Source organism: Cupressus sempervirens, chromosome 7 (genome assembly GCF_028749045.1).
Source record: "Cupressus sempervirens isolate cs-2001-9-10 chromosome 7, ASM2874904v1, whole genome shotgun sequence".
NCBI lineage: Eukaryota > Viridiplantae > Streptophyta > Pinopsida > Cupressales > Cupressaceae > Cupressus > Cupressus sempervirens.
Genome location: NC_143124.1, coordinates 48,410,522 through 48,431,292, shown reverse-complemented (window position 1 = coordinate 48,431,292; position 20,771 = coordinate 48,410,522). Strand labels below are relative to the sequence as shown.

The 20,771-nt window shown below is 31.0% G+C and overlaps 2 protein-coding genes across 2 annotated transcripts; both read right to left on the bottom strand.

Annotated features, from left to right (window-relative positions):
* Positions 1–11,938: 11,938 nt before the first annotated feature.
* Positions 11,939–12,333, bottom strand: LOC149545415 ((21S)-21-acetoxyl-apo-melianone synthase SDR-like). Its single transcript, XM_089793762.1, has 2 exons — positions 12,261–12,333; positions 11,939–12,150 (listed from the first exon to the last, which is right to left on the bottom strand). Exons 1-2 carry the CDS (start codon positions 12,331–12,333, stop codon positions 11,939–11,941), a joined length of 285 nt encoding a protein of 94 aa, XP_089649888.1.
* Positions 12,334–13,924: 1,591 nt separating this feature from the next.
* On the bottom strand, positions 13,925–15,633 carry LOC149545414 (short-chain dehydrogenase reductase 2a-like). The gene is made up of 2 exons (XM_089794009.1): positions 15,460–15,633; positions 13,925–14,884 (listed from the first exon to the last, which is right to left on the bottom strand). The coding sequence occupies exons 1-2, from the start codon at positions 15,483–15,485 to the stop codon at positions 14,104–14,106; spliced, it is 807 nt and encodes a 268-aa protein (XP_089650135.1). The 5' UTR covers positions 15,486–15,633; the 3' UTR covers positions 13,925–14,103.
* Positions 15,634–20,771: the final 5,138 nt, after the last annotated feature.

Sequence of the window (20,771 nt, the reverse complement as noted above, 5' to 3'; positions counted from 1 at the left end):
CTATCCCTTCTCCAACATCCATTGAATCATGCACTTAGTTATCATGTCCCAGATTGTTATGTCCTGGATTATCATGTCCTATATTGCCATGAATCAAATCTTCTTCAACATGTATTTTCTCATCTTGTGATTTTTTGTTAAGACCTACATACATATAACTAAATAAATTTAGAAAATTAATTAAAAAATTGCAAATATACAAGTCCATGTGAATTTACACATGTACATACCTTCTCTTTTCTTGTGATAATTTTCTAAACTTTTCTCACAATTTATGTATTTTGCATCAATTAATCTATTTCTTGCATATTTAATTTGTCTTCCTTGTTGTCGTCCCATATTTGATTTTCAAAATATTTTGAATTGTCTTCAGTCTCCAAAAAAAATCAAAATATTTTCAATTATCTGCAATCTTCTTCCTCTTTTGTCAAAAACAATGATTTCCTTGTAAGATTATTCTGTATTGATTTAAATATGAAGGTAAAATTACTTTTATATCAAACAAAATAATAATAATAACTTTTTGGCTGACAAGGGGCTTCTAGAAAAGCCCCCCAAGACCAAAAACTTCATCCAAGGGGCTACGTTCGAAGCCCCTTGGTACCCAAAGCAACCAAGGGGCTTTGAGTGAAGCCCCATTGCACCCAATGTAGTAGGAAATTTATTATTATTATTATTATTACTTTTATACAAACTATATACCAATATATGAATAGATATTTGTTAATCTCATATTGGTTTTGAAATATGGGTGACAATATACTTAAGTCATTTACTTAGTTCATACTGAACAAGTAATACATGCCGAGCATAAATTGCCAAATAGTATATGTTGAGTGAGAGATATACAATAAGTGTTGAGTAAGTAGTAGGTGTGGAGTCATTCAAATGTTGAGTGATCAATGGATGCTGAGTCATTCAAAGGCCAAGTTACAACATTAAAGTTGTAGTTGATGCCGAGCATCAAGGACTTCGAGAGCTGAGTAATAATTTTTTGACATAATTTTTAATAACGTGACAAACTACTATGTAAACCATTTTGGACTTGAGTTAAGGATTATTTTGTGATCTTAGATGATAAGGATGAGTATTTATTGAGAATCCCTATGTAGTACATGAAACCAATCAAAAAAAGGGAGGGATTAAGTCACATAATTGGTGAATCACAATTGTTGATTTATACCTAACCCTAAGTTACCTAGGTCCTCTTAAGGAGGACAAACCCTAAACATTTTAGGAATGTAGAAGTAAAGAGAGAGAAGTTTGCATTTGCAAACAGAGCATTCATGGTGGCTAAGGAGTTGTGAATTGAGATACATTGCAAAATTAGTTAGAGGAGAATAGAGGAAAGGAATTAGAGCACATAAGAGATACATCTAATCAGTGAGGATCAAGTACACATCATGAAAGAGGTAATATGTTATCTAGCAGTAGAATGCTAACTATAGGGTCATTTTTGTGACATTCTAATAGGTTAATCATTTAAATCTCCTAATACAATAGTCTTAATAGGATTTTGTAAATCCTTTAACATGGTGCTTACTTCATTTTAATTTAAAGTCCTTTTACTAGGCACACTTCTAATAGGGTGTTGAAAATATTTAAAAAGGGTAAGATCTAACAATCTTGTAAGCTCTTAACAAGGAAAACCTTTCATAGGGTAGATCATGTTTCATGATCCAACATTGTAACCTTCGTTGGATACACTTTATTTTTGTAGTAGTGAAGATTTGTGGGTGTCATCCCACCCCTATTTTATCTTCTTCTTGGAATTTTTTTGGGTAACAAAATATTCTATGTCATACATGTTTTGAATGTTATTTACTTCAAGCTGTGGATGTATATACTTAATTTGGTATTTCGGTTTACATGCACAATTTGTGAGATGGATGTGTGGTGAATGATTTTTAGGTTAAAGTTTCAAGTACTGACTCACCACCACCCCCAACCCCCACTCAAAATTTACTTCCCCTATTGTATTTCAAAAAATTGGTATTAGAGCTCATCTCTCTAAAGAGTAAAGCTTTGCAGCTTTGAGGAAAGATATTGGAGATGGAAGTCTATAAGTTGGGAAAGACTATTGAGAACCAAAATATTGAAATATAGCTTGCCCTACATCAGCTAAATGAAGCAAGATATAAGGTAAAGTGATCATTGAAAAGAAGGAAAGAGATAGATATTGAAGAGAATGACACACATTACCAAGAGATTGACACCATTAAATTATTTACAGACAGAAACACAAGTGAATTTGATGCAACAATTGCAGATCTGATGGAAAAGAATGGAGCCCTAGCTAAAGAGGTAAAATATCTCAAGATAGAACAAGAATTCCAATCAAGATTTCTATATGAGGTGACCTAAAATAAAAAGAATGTTGAAGAAGGAAAAGTCATGATTAAAGATGACAAAAGAATACTAACCAACATATTGGAAGAGAAAATATCAGAGGTGAATAGGACGACACACATGTAATTGGAAACATTGAATCAAATGATTATTGGAAATCATGAATTGGATGGAAAGGATATTGAGATCACAACAATGAAGTTGCAAATGAACAATTGAGAAATTATCTGAAAAGAGAAAAGAAATTTGCTAAAAGTTTCGACAAACCTAATGAAGTCATTAAGTATTTTGAGAAATTGATGAGATCTCCTAGATCCAACAGTAATACTAATGGATTAGGTTATCTTAATAATAAAGAAGGATAAAAATCTAAAAGTGGTGAATAATGGAATGCCAAGGGTAAGAACTAAAAATATACTTATCATAATTGTGGTAAGATAGACCTCATACTACCAATGTTTGTAGAAGCAGGACTACAAATTAGAATCTTTAGAAGAAGTTTATGAGCCATTGCCACAAATGCAAAAAGCAAGGACATAATGCACATGAATGCAAAACCAACACCATAAGCACAAAAATATTTGAAAGATACTTCTATAATGGTTAGAAGTATGGACATAGAGCATATGAATGCAGATCCAAGCTCAAATGGTCATCAAACAAGAAGACAAAGGTAAAGCACATTGGCAATTCTGATAATTGGGATTATAATACAATGTATAGTTGTCACTATTGTCAAGATTATGGAAAAGTTCTTGAAGATTGCATTAGAACACATTTTTGAAGTGACTACAAAAGATGGTTGAGTCAAACTACATGTTTTAGCTCCTTAAAGACTGGTCACATAAGCAAGAATTGTCCAACAAGGTCAAGAGCACCAAGAATTGAGTTCAACAAAGGAAAAGGAAAGGCAAATGTTGAGAATTTTAGAGATGATATGAACAAGACATGGAAGAGAAAGGAAGATTGCAACATATCAAGTTTAGATGGGATCTTTTTACCCAATGGGTCAGGTGATCACACCACCTCTGATTATGAAATCAAGAGGTATGCATGGCACTAATATTTCAAAGTTCAATTATATATCAGTTCCAAGGATTTAGTTCTAAAAATATTATATTTTCATCAAGAAAGATGAAAAGTGTTGTTTAGAATCTGGAAGAGATCTTTAAGTTTTGTGAAATTTTCATGTTACTACCAAGCATGAAAAGTTTCACTATGGTTGCCAAGTGAAATCTAGTTAATGTCAAGATATTGTAAGTGATAGTGTTGACCAAACTTGTAGTAGCATCCAAGCTTGGAAAATACACGGAAGCCAAGTGAGTTGAAATTTCTATTCAAGTCAAGCTTATTATTCTATAAGCATTGAGCATTAATTGTAAAGTTTTAAGGTCTATATGATCAATTTTTAACTCACTTGACATCATTTGAATCTAGAGGGAGCATGAGGAGATAAAGGAAAATTGAAGAGATTATTCCAAGAATTTGCAGAGTGAATTCAACCACTATTCTACACCATTCATAAGATTTGTGAAGGTATTTATCATGTTTTGAGCTACACTATTTGAATTTGTGCAAACCCTAGGTATTAAATGTGACATCTAGTTCTTTTTTTGCTAAGTTCAAAGAGGGAAAGGATTTTTTAAATGTTTAATTAATTAGTAATGAGATTATACAACAAAATTTCAAGAAAATTCCCAAAATTTCTTATAAACAAGATCTGTCTAGTGTGTTATCCTTGATACCACCACAAGTCTTAATGATTTAAGATGTCAGATGTTGTTACACATATAAGGTGGGTAGCATAGGTGACATCGAAATTAAAGACCTATATGGAAAACTATGTGAGAATGGTGTACTAAAAGAGGATTATGAGATTGTAGAGACAAAAAGGTTCAACCGTGCCCTAGAATTTCCAAATAATTTTAAGATAGAATGGATTAAAGATTGTTTTGAGTAGAATTCATGATGATATTGTATGGTTAGAAGATGGACCTATCAAGATTACTAAGAAGATTATGTAGAGGGTAATAGGGTATCCAACCCTAGATAGGCCCAAAACCATGAGAAGTGAAGAAAAAGAGGTCATTGAGAAAAATATAGGGACAATGTGGAACAAGAGAGGTATGAGAGTTAATACCATCACACATCCCATAATTTATTTTTTAGTAAGGATTATTTCACACAAATTATTTCATCAGGTAGGTTGAACAATGTACCGTGTATGTTGTTGACATAGGCTACAAGATAGTGAAGAAGGATCATTCTTATGACCTTGTCGAGCTTTAGTTGCAAGAGTTATCAGAAAACCTGGGAGCCATAAGGAAAACCAAGAGTACACAATGCAAGTTTGGATCAATAATTGTATGTATAGTTTTCTATGTGCATAACACATTTCCTTCCTTTGGTAAAATTGCTTGGAAGACAAACAGGTCTATTGTAGTACAAATAGGTGAATTCATTGAGCAAATGACAGAGAATTTTGAGTATTATGACTATTTACTTTGAGGAATTTAAGAAGTCAATGAAACAAAAACACATGATTCCAATTTCACTAGTTGAGAAACATTTTAATGATATTTGATTTCTAGTTGATACTAATTTCACATATGTACAGGCTACAGTTCCAAGGGTAAGATGGTTAAGACCTCTAGGTTATGAGATTAATGTGGATGAGGCATCTACAACAATTATATCTTTTCTTGTAGAAGAAGTAGATAATAACGCTAATGCATTTGGAAATTATGATGTTGCAAAATCAAATATTACTATGGACTTGAAGAAAATATCTATATTAAGAAAGAAGAAAAAAATAGTAAAGAAGCTTAAACAAAAACTTGGTGGAGCAGAGGAAGATGAAGAAGAAGAAGTTGTCCCTGCTCAAGCACCACTAGCCCTAACTAAGGTCAAGGAGAAGATCAAGGTGAAGAAGAGGCTGAGCTTGAAGAAGGTGATAAGGTAGAAGAAGCCAGTGAATCACCTATAACTAGAGAGAAGAAGAAGAGAAAAGCTAAAATTCTAGTAGTCAACAAACTAGAAAAGGTTGCAAAACCCAAGCCTATAGTTTTAGCTACCAAAACCAGCACAAGAGCTACTCCTAAGAAAGCTCAAGAAGTGGAAAAGCCAAAAGAAAATAAGGCTAGGAAAGTTGTAGATGATGACGAGTATGAGAAGAGACCAAGGAGAAAGTACATTTTTCCAGTTGAATTAGATGAGGGGAGGACATAATCTAATAATAATAGACAATTCAAAGTGATAAATCATAGTTCTTTTGATTTGGATAATCTATGTGAAAATATAAAAACTAGTGCAGATTTAAGTGAATTTTCACATATTGAATTTGATAAGCTTGGAAAGCTAGAAATAGATAAGGTAGAAGAGTTAGTATATGCCATAATGGTAACATTTAAGATGACTCCAATTGAGATTCCCAACTCTCTACCAAAGAACTTATATGATAGAGTTGAGAAAAGATGGAAATATAGTCTCATAGTAGAGAGAAATCTATGTGATAATAATAGCCAATTCAAAGTGATAAATCACAGTTCTTCTTTTGATTTGGATAGTCTATGTGAAAATATAAAAACTAGTGCAGATTTAAGTGAATTTTCACGTATTGAATTTGATAAGCTTGGAAAGCTAGAAATAGATAAGGTAGAAGAGTTAGTATATGCCATGATGGTAACATTTAAGATGACTCCAATTGAGATTCCCAACGCTCTACCAAAGAACTTATATGATAGAGTTGAGAAAAGATGGAAATATAGTCTCATAGTAGAGAGAAATATAGAAGAAACTACAGTTGCAAGAGTGATGCCAGATTTAGATAAATATGAGATGAAAAAGGCCATTGAGAAGTGCACAAGAAGATTTTCTTCGAAGTATTAAGCATTCCATATCTCACAAAATAAAATTGAAGATGTTATTCAGTAGAGTACACAAATATGCAAGGTAATTTATGGGTTGACAACACCTAAGGCAATTGAACACACACTTGTTGAAGTAGGTGATGAAAAACGTGAACAAGAATCAAGTGAGGTTACTACAATTGATATTGAGAAAGATGCACATATAGAAGGCACTAAGACAAATATAGATACACAGGAAACAACTAAAGATGAGCATAAAAAAAAATAGAGTATACCAGATATACACATGTCAAGTGCCAATACACAACATGTGAAAAAAGTAGACACTAAAATTATACATATCAATGATGTTTTTGGCAATAGAACATCAATCCCCTAACAGAGGGACATGGAAAAAATATTGCTAGAGGTCATCACAAAGGTAAAACTATGTAGTAATCCTATATTGGTGAGTGTAGATGAACTTAAGAAGGAAAAGAAGACATAAATAGAGGTGGAAGCACAAGACATATCAAAAACCCCTCAAGCTACTATGGTACAACCTACATTATCCATTGTAGTGTATAAAAGAAAAGAGCCATCGATGAAACATAAGAAAATTGGTGCACATTGTGTTAGTACGAGAAGTTTCTATAGATGTACAGATAGGAAAACAAATTCAAGGTGTAATTGAAATTAAAAAGCAAAAGAGGAGAGGACTAAAGTGTTATACTTGACTACAAATCCTAAGGAGAAATTAGCAATAAAAATACTAGTTACTTCTCTAGAAACTGCTACTCCTCCAAGTCAAGCACTTCACAAGACGATTGTAGAATCTACACCATTGCAGTCATCAAGGCCTAGTCCTAGTACATCTATGGTAGATGAGGTTACGTGATTTGGTGATTACAACATGGATGAAGTGATTTTGTTTGAAAAGTTTTACCTTGTAACAATCACTATTGAAAAAATGATTATAAAATAGGATGCACTTGCAAGGAAAAAGTATCAAGAACTTCTCAGAAGGGAGCATAGGAAGAAGTAAGCATTGCAATCTATCAAGGATATATTTCTTGATGTGTTTAGCTTGCCAACATCTGAAGAAGACAAGCCTATCATGTAGCAATTGATCAACATTGTAGAATAGATCAATGATGTAGACCTAGATTCAAATGTAAAATTACTTGAATGGTTTGAAAGAAAGTTTCAATGAAAATTCAATGAAAAGATATCAAGTGCAATTGCACTTAGTCATGTTGAGTTAGCAACCAAGATTAATAGTGTAAAAAAAATCTTAGAGAATATTTTCTTACTTTACACCAAGTTGTGTGATACAACTTTGTTCACACAAGAAGTGCAATGCCATATTGAAAATATAGAGGGAAATATGAAGCTAACAGGTACTACACTACCCAATTTGCCAACTCAGAGTTAGAAGCACTTCAAGAATTTGATGAATTTCCAAGGTCAATTGGCAACTCTAAATGCTCAAGGTTCATCTTGCTGCTGTGTTAGCCATCCAAATAAAATCATTGGAGATAGCTTGTGATAATTGGGATGCAACTCTGAAGATAATACTTGAGGTCCATAAAACCTTCTTTGACAAACACACCATTCGTATACAACCCATGACATAAGTGCCAAAAGGTGGAGATTAAATAAAGGTGGAGAATAAATAAAGGGAGAGAATACAAGAATGCATCATAAGGAGAGATAAGTTTGGAGATCAAAAAAAGACAAACTTAGTGAGTTAGCATATGTAGAATCTACTAAGAAAGAGTATTCAGTTTCCTATTCAAAATGGAATAATCAACTCTGGGGGAGTTAATGAATTTTGAGGTATGATTGACGAGTCATAAGTTTTGCAAAATTTTGAAGTTTTGAAATTTTGTATGTAAATGGATATTATTTGAGTTATGCTTGAAAGGATAAGTTTATTCATGTAGGACCAAGTATTTTTCCACTCATGTCAAAGGGGGATATATTTAATCTCAAATTGGTTTTGACATATGACTGACAATATACTTAAGTTATTTACTTACTTCATGTCGAATAAGTAATACATGTCAAGCTTAAGGTGCCAAATAGTATATGCCAAGCAATAGATATATAGTAAGTGTCGAGTGAGTAGTAAGTATCAAGTCATGTAGATGTTGAGTGATCAATGGATGTCAAGTCATTTATCGGTCAAGTTACAACATTGAAATTGTATTTGATGTCAAGCATTAGGCACTTCAAGTATCAAGTAATATAGTTTTGAGATAACTATTTTTAATGGAACAAACTACTATGTAAATTTTTTTGGAGACAACTTAAGGATTGTTTTTTGATCTTAGATGATAAGGAAGAAACTTAATTGAGAATCCATATGCAGTACATGCAACTAATCAGAAAAAATGGGAAGGATTAAGCAACATAATGGGTGAATCACATTGTTGATTCATACCTAACCATAAGTCACCTAGGTCTTCTTAAGGAACACATGTTGAAAAGCATGAATACTAATGAAATTCCTATGGGGGAATATTTTATATATGTTACTATGATGATATGTTACATTCATGACTAAGTTTTTCATTTATGTGGTATTTGACAGAAAATCAGCAAAAGGTCAAGTTGGTATGAATGACTAGTTGAATATTCTGACTACTCAAGGTTATGGGAGATACTTTTGAGTATTTGGTATATTGAGTTAATGTAAGATGAGGAAATGACAAGTCTAGAAGAAGTTATGTAAGTTTTGGTGATGTCTATTCTGAGATAGAGTTTACAGAGGCATGTTCTAGTAAACTTGTTATATCTCTTAGAAGAGTTGATATTCTGAGGATCGAGGTTGAGGACATGAAGAAGACATGTTGATGATGACATGGCTAAGTTTTATCATCATAATATTTCCTATACGGAAAGATATTCAAGTTGCATGGAAGAAGATTAATGTTATCACTAAATATAACACATTCTTAATGTGGTCCCATGATAATTAATTTAGAAGGTCTAATGACCAAATCAAGGAATTTTTTTGAAGATTCAATATAGAGGAAGGACATTTTACATTATCATGGTATGATTTACATGGTTGAATGATTAATGATAAGAAGTAGTAAGAGAAAAATGTGAAGTTGAGCATAACAATGTGGAAAGTGAAGGAAACTTCATTGCCGAGGTTTTTGCTGAGTGATCCAAGGTTTGATATTTGGATCTAGAATTCATGAATTGGTCTACAAGGTCTAAGAGTGATTGGTTCAATTCACAAAACAAAGGAAAGAAGAACATACTAGTAAATTATATGTTTGAGAAGTAAGCTCTTCTTGTAGTTGAAATTGCATGTTTGGGCAGTGGGCTCATCTTGTATACATTGTACTATAACTCCTAATAGGGTTGGCACAACTCCTAACAAGGTTGGAATCTCTTAACAAGGATTCAAAGTCTCCTAACAGGGACTCTATGTACTAAATACTATAATAGACTCCTAATAGGGTCTATCCTCTAATAAGGAATATTCATTTTAGTACATCATCTTGTGGGCATCATTCCTATCGGGGTATTCCCTCTAATGAAGGTTTTCCCTAGTCAACATATTTGGTATAATTGTCTATATGCATTTTACTAAGGTTTCTTTTTTTCTTTTCTTTTTTTTTTTTTTTTTTTTTTTTTTACTTTGGTTGAATGGTTAAGTTTGTTTAAACAAGATAAATGTTTTAATTATTGGATAACTAATTCATCTCCCCTTTCCCCCACTCTTAGTTATCTTGGTGGACTATTCTTTCCAATAGGACAAACCTTAAACTATTTAGGAATGTAGAAGAAGAAAAAAAGACAAGTTTCCATGTGCAAACATAGCATTCATGGTGGCTAAGGAGTTGTGAATTGAGATACATTGTAGAATTAGTTAGAGGAGAACAAAGGAAATGAATTAGAGGACATAAGAGATACATGTGATCACCGAGGATCAAGTACACATTAGGAAAGAGGTGATATGTTATCTAGCCATAGAGTGCTAACCATAGGATCATTGCTAAGACATTATAACTAGTGAATTAGTTAAATCTCTTAACAGAGTAGTTTTAGCAGGCTTTTATAAATTCTTTAACAGGGTGCTTACTTTATTGTACAAGTTAAAGTCCTTTAACTAGGCACATTTTGAATAGGGTGTTAATAGGATAAGATCTAACAATCTTCTAAGTTTTTAATAGGGTATACCTTTCATAGGGTAGATCATGTTTCATGATCAAATATTATAACTTTCATTGGGTACACTTTATTACTATAGTAGTGAAGATTTGTGGGTGTCATCCCCACCCTAATTTTACTTTCTCCTTGGAGGGTTTCTAGGTAACCATATATCTTATGTTATACATGTGTTGAATCTTATTTACTTTTAAGTTACATATGTATATGCTTACTTTGGTATTTCAGTTTACATGCATAGATTGTGAGATCAATGTGTGGTGAATGATGTTAAGGTTGAAGTTTTAAATACTTATCAAACCACACCCCCTCCTCACATCCCTAAGAATTTACTTTCCCTAATGTATTTCCCACAATATTGTGCCAATAAATAAACAATATAATAATAGCAATCTATAATTTAAATATTGTACTAATATATTATTTAGTATTAAATAAAAAATAGAGCCCATTATTTCTTACTATTATATTATTTTGATATGTTGCATTCATGAATCAATCAATATAAATTGCATATGTTGAATGTATATATCATCATATTTATTGTAGAAATTAAAATGTTTAAACAAAAATAAATTATTATAGGACTACAACAATAAATGGAATTAAAATGACCAATTTTAAGAACTAAAAGAATCCCTAACACTAAGAATAGGTTCTAATGAGATATTCAATAAAAGAATGCATTCAAATATAAATAAAACACAATTTATTTACTATTTATTTATAATTTTAGCTTAAAAATGTTACATAATATAACATCCTAAATAGACTGGCATAATATAATCTTTGTAATCTTCAATAAACATTAATGAACTAAAACATACATTTGTAATAAATAAGGTGAAAAGAATAAAATCCACATTATCAATTTCTAAAATTAGAAAACTACATAGCACTATGGTAAACATCATACACTAATGAGAAAATTAAGCTTGGAAAAAATAAGTCAACTTTGACTATTTAACACTTTTAGGGTGCATTTGGTTGCCGGAATAAGAATATGAGAAGAGGAATACATGTTTTGGAATTATTATTCTAGAATAGAAAATAGGAATATGTATTCCTATTCTCATTTGGTTCAATCGGAATTTGATGGGGAATTCATCAATGGAGAAAATAGTCCAAAAATGCGTTTGAGTGGCAAAATACAATCAGATGTCAAAGTCATGGACCCAACAACCCATCAAATTGGATTTATTAAAAACTATTCTTATTCCATCTATATTTAAGAACTCTACTATGTTCATTTTGGGCCAAATCAGGATAGGCAATTCTAACTCCAATTTTTTATTTTGCAAACAAGAGTCAAATTGATGAACAGAGATAATTAGATTTTCCTATTCTTACCCAATTCCTACAAATAATAAATTAAACGATGAGCTACTAAAGATCCAACAAAGTGATATGTACAGTCAAACATAGGATTGTCATCTAGCATTCATTTAAACCGTACATATACAGTTGAGAAAAATTAAATATCATATAAGGGCACTGATTTGACAGGCTATATATAGAATGCCATTATAGGAACATACAAATACTTATTTCTCTTACTGTCCCCAGTCGAGGCTTACAACCGTAGAGCCTCCATCCACCACAAGATTATGGCTGCTAACATATTTAGATTCATCATTGGCCAAATAAAGAACAACCTCTACAATGTCCTCTGGCTTAAGTATCAATCCAGTCAAGTTCCCTACGCTGCTTCCCCAAGCCTCAACTACACCCTTATCTTTGTTTCCCAAAAAGTCCACTAAAATGTCTGTTGCAACAAGAGAAGGAAAAACACAATTGACCCTGATACCAAATTTCCCAAGCTCAGCTGCACCAGTTTTGGTGAGATTTGAAACACTGGCTGATGAAATTATGCACCCTTTTTGTTGGGTATCATTACACAGGCAACGTGTTTACTGTCGTGCATTACTCCTCTTGCGTTAACATTCATGTTCAAATTGCTCTATATCATACTCTGCAACTCTACTTTTATTGTCATCTGCACTTCCTACTATTGTCCTAACGTCTTTTCTTTGCTCAATGTTCTCTTTATAGGTTTTTGGTTGATGATTGGTTACAACTACTGCTAGAAAAGCTAGAGAGGAAGTAGAGAAGCAAAAAGAGCTACCTTTCTGTTCATATTAGAGTTTTGCTATGTTTTATGTTTCAGCATTCGACCCATCTAGGCTTTATTTAGGACTATTTGTAATTACTATTTTTATATATATTATGATTATTATTTCAATTAGTGCTGTTATATTATGGGATATTCTGATTTAGGACTTTTTGAAATTAAGAAAGGGGTAGGTTAACTATTTACTGTTCCTGTTAGATATTTTACAACATGAATGTTTGGGTCAATTCTCTTTTTTTTGTTTCTTTTTTATTTATAAAAAATAAAAAATTTATTATAAATAATTATTTACCTCTTTCATGTTGATATACGATTGCTACTATCTTTCTTTTATATATATATATATATATATAGAGGGTAGAAGAGACTTTTTGAGACTATATTTTAATAATATATATGCTAGAACAATTAAAATCTTGATAAAATAATTTAAACTAATATAAATAATGTGTTAATAAAATCAAATATTTAGCAATACCACTCTATAATTTGAATATTAAATAAAAAATTAAATCAATAATAAGTAAATTTTGTAGTTTTTAAATTTTTATTTGTATTCATAAATCAATCAATATTTAAATTGTATATATTGAATGTATATATCATCATATTTATTATAGAAACTAAAAAGGTAAAACAAACAAATTTTATTATAGAACTACAACAAGAGCCTACAATGCATTCATAAATTGCTAGCCTCTCATCAAAGAGATCTAGGCTTGGTCTGATTACCTATTTAAAAAACAAAACAAATAGAAATTCAAATATCAATTCCAAGAATTAAAAGAATCCCTAACCCTAACAATTGGTTCTAATAAAAAATTAATCTATAAAAACAATTATATGTATTTACTATTTATATATAATTTTATCTTTAAAATACTTACATATTAGAACATCTAATATAGAATAACATATTATAATCTTTGATAAAGATTAATGAACTAAAACATATAAGTTTTATATAAATAAACTCAAACAAATAAAATCCACACTATCAATTCCTAAATTAGAAAACTAAATAGGGTCGTAGCACCCCATCAAATTCAAGAAATGATAAATTAAACCATTAGTTGGAAATTCAACAAAGTGTACATTCAAGCATAAGATTGTCTTCAAGCAAAACAAAAAGAATTTCAACTATCAATTCCAAGAATTAAAAGAATCCTTAATAGTAACAATTGATTCTAATGAAAACTTAAATTATAAAAAAAATTAAATGTATTTACTATTTATATATAATTTTGTCTTTGAAATACTTACATATTATAACAAGAATAACATACTATAATCTTTGATAAAGATTAATGAACTAAAATATATAAGTTTTATATAAATAAAACTCAAACAAATAAAACCCACACTATCAATTGTTAAATTAGAAAATTAAATAGACTCCATCAAATTCAAAAAATGATAAATTAAACCATTAATTAATTAGAAGGTCTTCTTCTATGAAAATCCAACAAAGTGGTACATACAAGCATAAGATTGTCTTACATTTATTTAAAACGTAAATAATTGGTAAAAATTAAATAAGGGTGTAGGCTATATACATAGAATGCCATTATAGGAGCATACACATACTTATTTCTTGTACAGTCCCCAGTCGTGGCTTACAACCGTAGAGCCTCCATCCACCACAAGATTATGGCCGCTAACATATTTAGATTCATCACTAGCCAAATAAAGAACAGCCTCTGCAATGTCCTCTGGCTTAAGTATCACTCCATTCAAGTTCCCTACGCTGCTTCCCCAAGCCTCAACTACACCCTTATCGCTGGTTCCCAGAAAGTCCATTAAAATGTCTGTTGCAACAAGAGAAGGAGAAACACAATTGACCTTGATACCATATTTCCCAAGCTCAGCTGCACCATTTCTGGTGAGTCCTATTACGGCATGTTTTGAGGCCGTGTATGCATAAGGTGTAACGCCTCCCATAATCCCTGAAACACTGGCTGTTGAAATTATGCACCCTTTTTTGTTGGGTATCATTACACGGGCAGCGTGCTTAATGCCGTGCATTACTCCTCTTGCGTTAACATTCATGGTGCGTTCAAATTGCTCCATATCATACTCTGCAACGCTACTTTTATTGTCATCCGCCCTTCCTGCATTGTTAAACATAATGTCAAGATGGCCGTGCTTTTTCATGGCCGAATCTAATGCTGCCCTAACGTCTTCTTCTTTGCTCACATCACAGTGAATATAAGTTGCCCATGGTGACAGAGATTCTGCAAGCTTATTACCAGCATCATCTGCAATATCTGCAATTATGACTTTGGCTCCATGCTTAGTGAAGAGGCGAACAGTGGCTTCTCCAATTCCATGTGCTCCGCCTGTGATTATTGCAACCTTCCCTTCCAATCTGCATTTCAAAACCAGACCCAGTAATCATCTGGAAACGTCCATTAATTGAGTGGCAACTGGCATATTTAAAATCTATAATGTCATGTAATTGATAAAGGTTGTGGTATGCGCATTTATTATTTTATTTAACTAGTGAAGTTTAAATTCTAAATATATGGTAGAAATCACCAAGTGGGAACACGATCCAGTTAATATTAATAGAATGAATACTCTGACTAAAACGATCCTTTTCATTGGAACATCAACATGAATTCAGTGCAACTTTCTTTTGAGGACTTCTTTATGGCTGAACACTGGAAATCATTTGTGAAAGACCATTTCACTGCCTAGAAATCTAATTTTATTTAAAATCACTTTTACATTAAAAACCTATTATAAAAGATCACTAGTCACAATTAAAAATGTTATCATAGATATCCTTCTGGAACAATAAATTAAAAACTCTAATCCCATAGTGGATACAATGATGTAAAACCTTAAAAGTAAACGAAAAACAAAATTATAACCACCAATGAATGAAATCTGTAATACAAGGAAACCAAAATTGAAAGGAGAAGGAAATTAGCTAACAACCTTCCCTCTACTCCAGTTGTAGGCATTGTTCTTCCTCTGATAGGATTATATGAGAGTTCTAAGTTTTACCGGAGATGCTACACAGCTGAACCATACAAAGACAGTTAGAACAAGTATTGTAAACTAGAAGTTATTCACTCGTGTTGAAAATGAATGAGATCAGTATCGCATGAACGAAAGCTCTAGGAGGATGTCTATTATAAATTTTGAAATGGTGGTCTGAGTAGGTTGAACCATTTATGAGAAGACTACAATTTTAGTTGGAAAGGAGCATACCGAATTAAATTGTGGTTAATCTTGGTTGCTGTCTATAGAAGAAAGTCACACCGCCAACATCCTAATCAAAGCTTCTATAGATATTTTCAAAAATCAACTTTTTCCGTGTCCCCTATCTCTTTAATGCCCACAAATGTAGATGAGAGATCATGTCCATTCAAAAGAAGAAGATAGCTGCTCAACTTCAAATAACTTATAATCACATGTCTCACGAGTACCCTGACCTTACTTCTCAGATTTCTAACTTTGATGTTATAGCTATGGTTGGATATTTTCATTGTCATCTGCAAACCGATGTTATACTTGTGTTTAAACATTTTCTTTTTAAAATATAATTGCAATTTTATCATAATAAAAATACTCAAATTTCGCACAGACATATATTTAAAGCTTGACATTCTTTTTTACATTTGAAAAATATTTTCAATAAAAATCTTTTGAGTATAGTTAAAGTTAATCTTAACATTTCTATTATGAATATCTTAAAGAATTATGTTTCCTATTCAAATAATCTTTCTTTATGATATAATTATTTAAATTTAGTTTCTACAACAAGTTAAATTGTGATATTGTTAGATCAAGATTTGTTTGTGTAGTTTATGTGTCAAATTCTCTAACCCATATTTCATTTGTATAGATTCGCAGGAATCCATCCCTTATGGGAAGTTATGACAATTCAACTAGCATCACCAAGATGCAATGATTGTTAATTGTTCCATTGATTCCCAAGAAAGAATCATTGTTCTAAATTGCTACCCATGAAACATGCGTCCATGAGTTTGACATAGACAACACATAGTTGAATCTTGATAGAAATATTAAATATTTAAAAATTAAATTGAATAAAGATAAGGCAACATAGAATTTGACTAATAAAGTACATTGAATATAATTAGATTATTTTTACATAAAATTTTGGTTAACTAGTATTGGTAGATTAAATTCTTTGCATATTAATTTAAAATAAAAGAAAATAATAATATGTTATAAACTATTAATTTTGTGTCGATGAAAATAAATATAACTTATTGTATATTCTCTTCATGAAAGACAAAGGAACATCTCTCTCTCACATAATTATACATATTCATTTTATTTTATTTTTTGATGGAGGGTTTAGACCTGGGAAGTGAGGCACCAAATCTCTTGGCTTAGAGCCAAGGACTGTGGGGCATCATGCATGCTGTCAAAAAAGTTGGTCTTCTAGCTTCAGAGCCTTGCACTCTATAACACTTGATCTTTAGTGGACTCTTTGTGAACCAATTAACTTCACCAATAGACCAAAGACCCATTGACATAGTGATTGTTTTGATCATTATAACAATCAATTTTTTAAAAAAAATGTAAGTTCACATTGTAGATGTGAAAACTAATGTATTTCCTATAAGCATACACAGTTATCCGACCAAAAGTTAAAAACGATATACATACTTATTGATTATTCATGACACCATTTAAAGTCATTACAAAATACATTTTCTACCCATCAGACATCTTGCATTTTGTGGCTTAGTACATGCTGGGCATCATTTTCATGCTGAAATATAAATGTTTTATCCTTCCCATTTGCTGTCCTACTTTAACAATTGATGTTTCACTACTGTAATCTCCGTTACCCTCCGTTACCCACGACAATCAATTAGATTACTTCTACAGTATCCCTAACTTTTATTAGTCTCCAACAACGTTAAATAAGTTATTATGTTGTAGCTGAGTAATGTTACAGTAAAATATGTTTGAACGTTGAAGTTCTAGCGTTTAGATGCATATTTTGTATAATTTAATGATGTAAGACCCATTGATAATAGACATTGCACGAAATAGACATTTTCTGCTCAAATCTGTAGCCTAAAAAACTAACTCCTGATAAGGTCCCATGTGCTCCTGTCACACCCATATTAATTTCAACAAATTAAATTCAAATATATGATATCAAGGGTTAGCAAAACAGAGCTATCCAAGAAATAAATGATGTACCGGTAAATGTCGAGCTATTCCAAGTTGACTTGTGTTTTTATGGTCGAAATTGCTGAAGAATACTTTCACGCCTAAGAATGAGTTATCTCCTTATAAAAATCACTTTGCTTTAAATCGTGCCCCAATTGAACGTAATTTTAGCATGTAAAATATCAGGCCCTGATGGCAGTCACATAACTCCAGCCATCAATAAATTAGGAAGATGCAGAAATATTTTGAGAGCCATTAAATCCTGATTATATATACAATTTAATAACAGATAAATAAATAATTGTTTTATTGGAATTGCTAGAATAACGCACTTTGAGAGTATTCAATCTTAATTGCATATTATAAAAGTATACAAAAACAAATACTAAAATTAACTATATGGTGTAGGATTGGGGTTAACTTATTTAGATTTTAAATAGATTAGATATGAATTTGGTTTTATGTCATTATTAGAGTTAGGCTCAAAGTCTAATTTATTGGAAAAGATTTTAGAAGGTATTGAAAACATTTTTTTAAGGACAAGGGTTCAATTTCTACTTATGATTTAACAAAGCGTAATGTTAGGTTAATGGTGTATTTATTAAGATAGATAGATTTATATTTTAATAGAAAGATACAATTTTTAAGCTATACAATATATCAAATTAAGTTAGGATTCACATTATCTTTAAGGTTTAGGCCATAGTTAAGGTCACATTGTAGTTACATTATGATTAAAGATTGGATTAAGGTTTAGCCTAGAGTTAAGGGTCTAGGAAAATGATTAAGGTTAAAAAGAGGATTCTAGATATAGTAAGGATTGAGATTATGGTTAGAGTTAGGAAGGGTAGCTCTAAGAGTTGTGAGAATATATTGGCCCTACAATACATTATTATAATATAGGTGAATAGATGCCTATATTATGTATTATGTTGACATTATAATAATTTAATTTATTTTAAATACATAAACAATTGTTATCATTATGAAAATAAAAAGAAGTAGAAATTAATTTAGGATTTCTAAATTCTAAATCTTTTTATGTAAAAAAAATTAAATTATAAAATTAAACTATAAATTAAAACTAGTGTGTGTGTGTGTGTGTGTGTGTGTGTGTGTGTGTGTGTGTGTGTGTGTGTACATACATGCATATACATACATACATATACATATGTGTGTGTGTGTATGTAAACAATTTTTCTTGTATCAGTTCATTTTTATCTTTATAATTAATAATTAAAAAGTAGAAATAAAGTAAAAATATAGAAACAAATATGTATAACATAGATTTTAAATTTTCATCTTTCTTGTAAATTATTTTAAATTTTTAAATTATGAAAAATTCTATTTCTAATTTGTCAAAATGAATCAAATAAATTAAAAACTAAAATCTATAATTAAATGTAAATTATCTATAATAATTTTTTATTTTTACTATAAACAACATGGTAGATGGTGGAAATAAAAAACTACCCTAAATTTAAATCATTTTTATGTAAAAAATTTAAACAATAAAATTAAACTATAAATTTAAAAATAAAATGTAGATAAAAAGAAAATCTTTCTCTATCTATTGAAGATATGTAAACTACCTTTTTTCATGCATTTTAATTTTATCTTAATAGTGACTAAATATTATGGAAAAAAAAAAGTTAATAAGCCCTCTACTCTACAAAATGACAAAGTTTACGAATAACCCAAAGAAAATAGTAATAAAATGCAGACCTAGAAACAAATATTCCCTATTTCATTATGTGAATCAGCGCTAGGAGAAGAAAGTAAGGCATTCTAAAAACTAAAACTAAATTTGTAGTACTCTCCTCAGATTAGCATGAACAACGAATATTCAAATCAACAAAAAAATCAAAAGGCTTTGAAACTCTAATACGACTTCATGCTCAACAAATCATAGTCATCCACCAAATCTAGAATAGCAAAAAAAAAAATGGATGGCAAATTGTTCAAAATAGGATGAAGTATAGACAACACACACTATCATATAATAGGGGAGACGAAATGGACCAGCAAATGAAGAATCAAAAGGGTTTCTTCAATAAAATGAAATATTCTAACATCAAAGATGAAAACCCTAGATCGGGGAACTTTGACCAAAATAAACAATTATATTATCCCAAATCAATTTATGAGCCTAACAATATACCTTTAGGTCCATCAACAGTTAAAACATGGGTACAAGAATAAAAATATGAATCTCAGGTCTCCATTCTTAAAAATCATGTAGAGAAGCAAGCCAAATCATTAGGAACTGGGGCATATATGCCCCCACCAAAAGAAGCATCATGAAGAAAGTAATCCAAGTGAAGGAAGGAACCCCAATTTAAGGCATTCGGCCAAAATCAAGAATATTGACACTATAATCATCAGTAACATTCATAGTGAAGCGAAATGGAGGAAATGTGTTGAGAAAGGTGTTTATGCATATTCGAATGGGCCAATGAAATTCAGAAGTAAGTTGGAATGGAATTTAGCCAAGAGGTGTGGTAAAAAGGTAAGTAACATAACCCTCTATGCTAGTAAATATTGGTTATAACAATTCCAAGATGTAGAATCTAGAAATGAGATTTATCAAACTATTTCTATAAGGGGAACCATATTAAATTCACAACATGGCAACCTAACTTCAATGAAAATCATAATAAATACAAATAGGCAATCAAATAGATGGAAAGTGTAGACATACCATCAGAACTAAATGAGATCAACATTATTAATAAAATAGGAAAATCATTAGAAACCCTCATAGGAATTGAACATAGTAAAATTAAAACTACCAAAATAAGAGTCTTAGCTAAAACAAAACTAAGCAATATAATAAAATGGAAAATCATAACAAACAAATCGATATACAACTTAATATTTACTAAGTATGCAAGAGAAATAGACAAAACCAAGGGTACAAACTTTAAAAATATTCATATCAAGAACAATCTAAAAGAAAGTCAAATGGAAAGAAAAAGAAAGAACATTAGAGAAGGAAAACAACCAAACCATGGAAAAAATAGAGACATTCAAGGAGCTTCAGTAGGAAAGATTGGAAAGAGAGGAAAAGAAGGAAAGTGGATGGATGA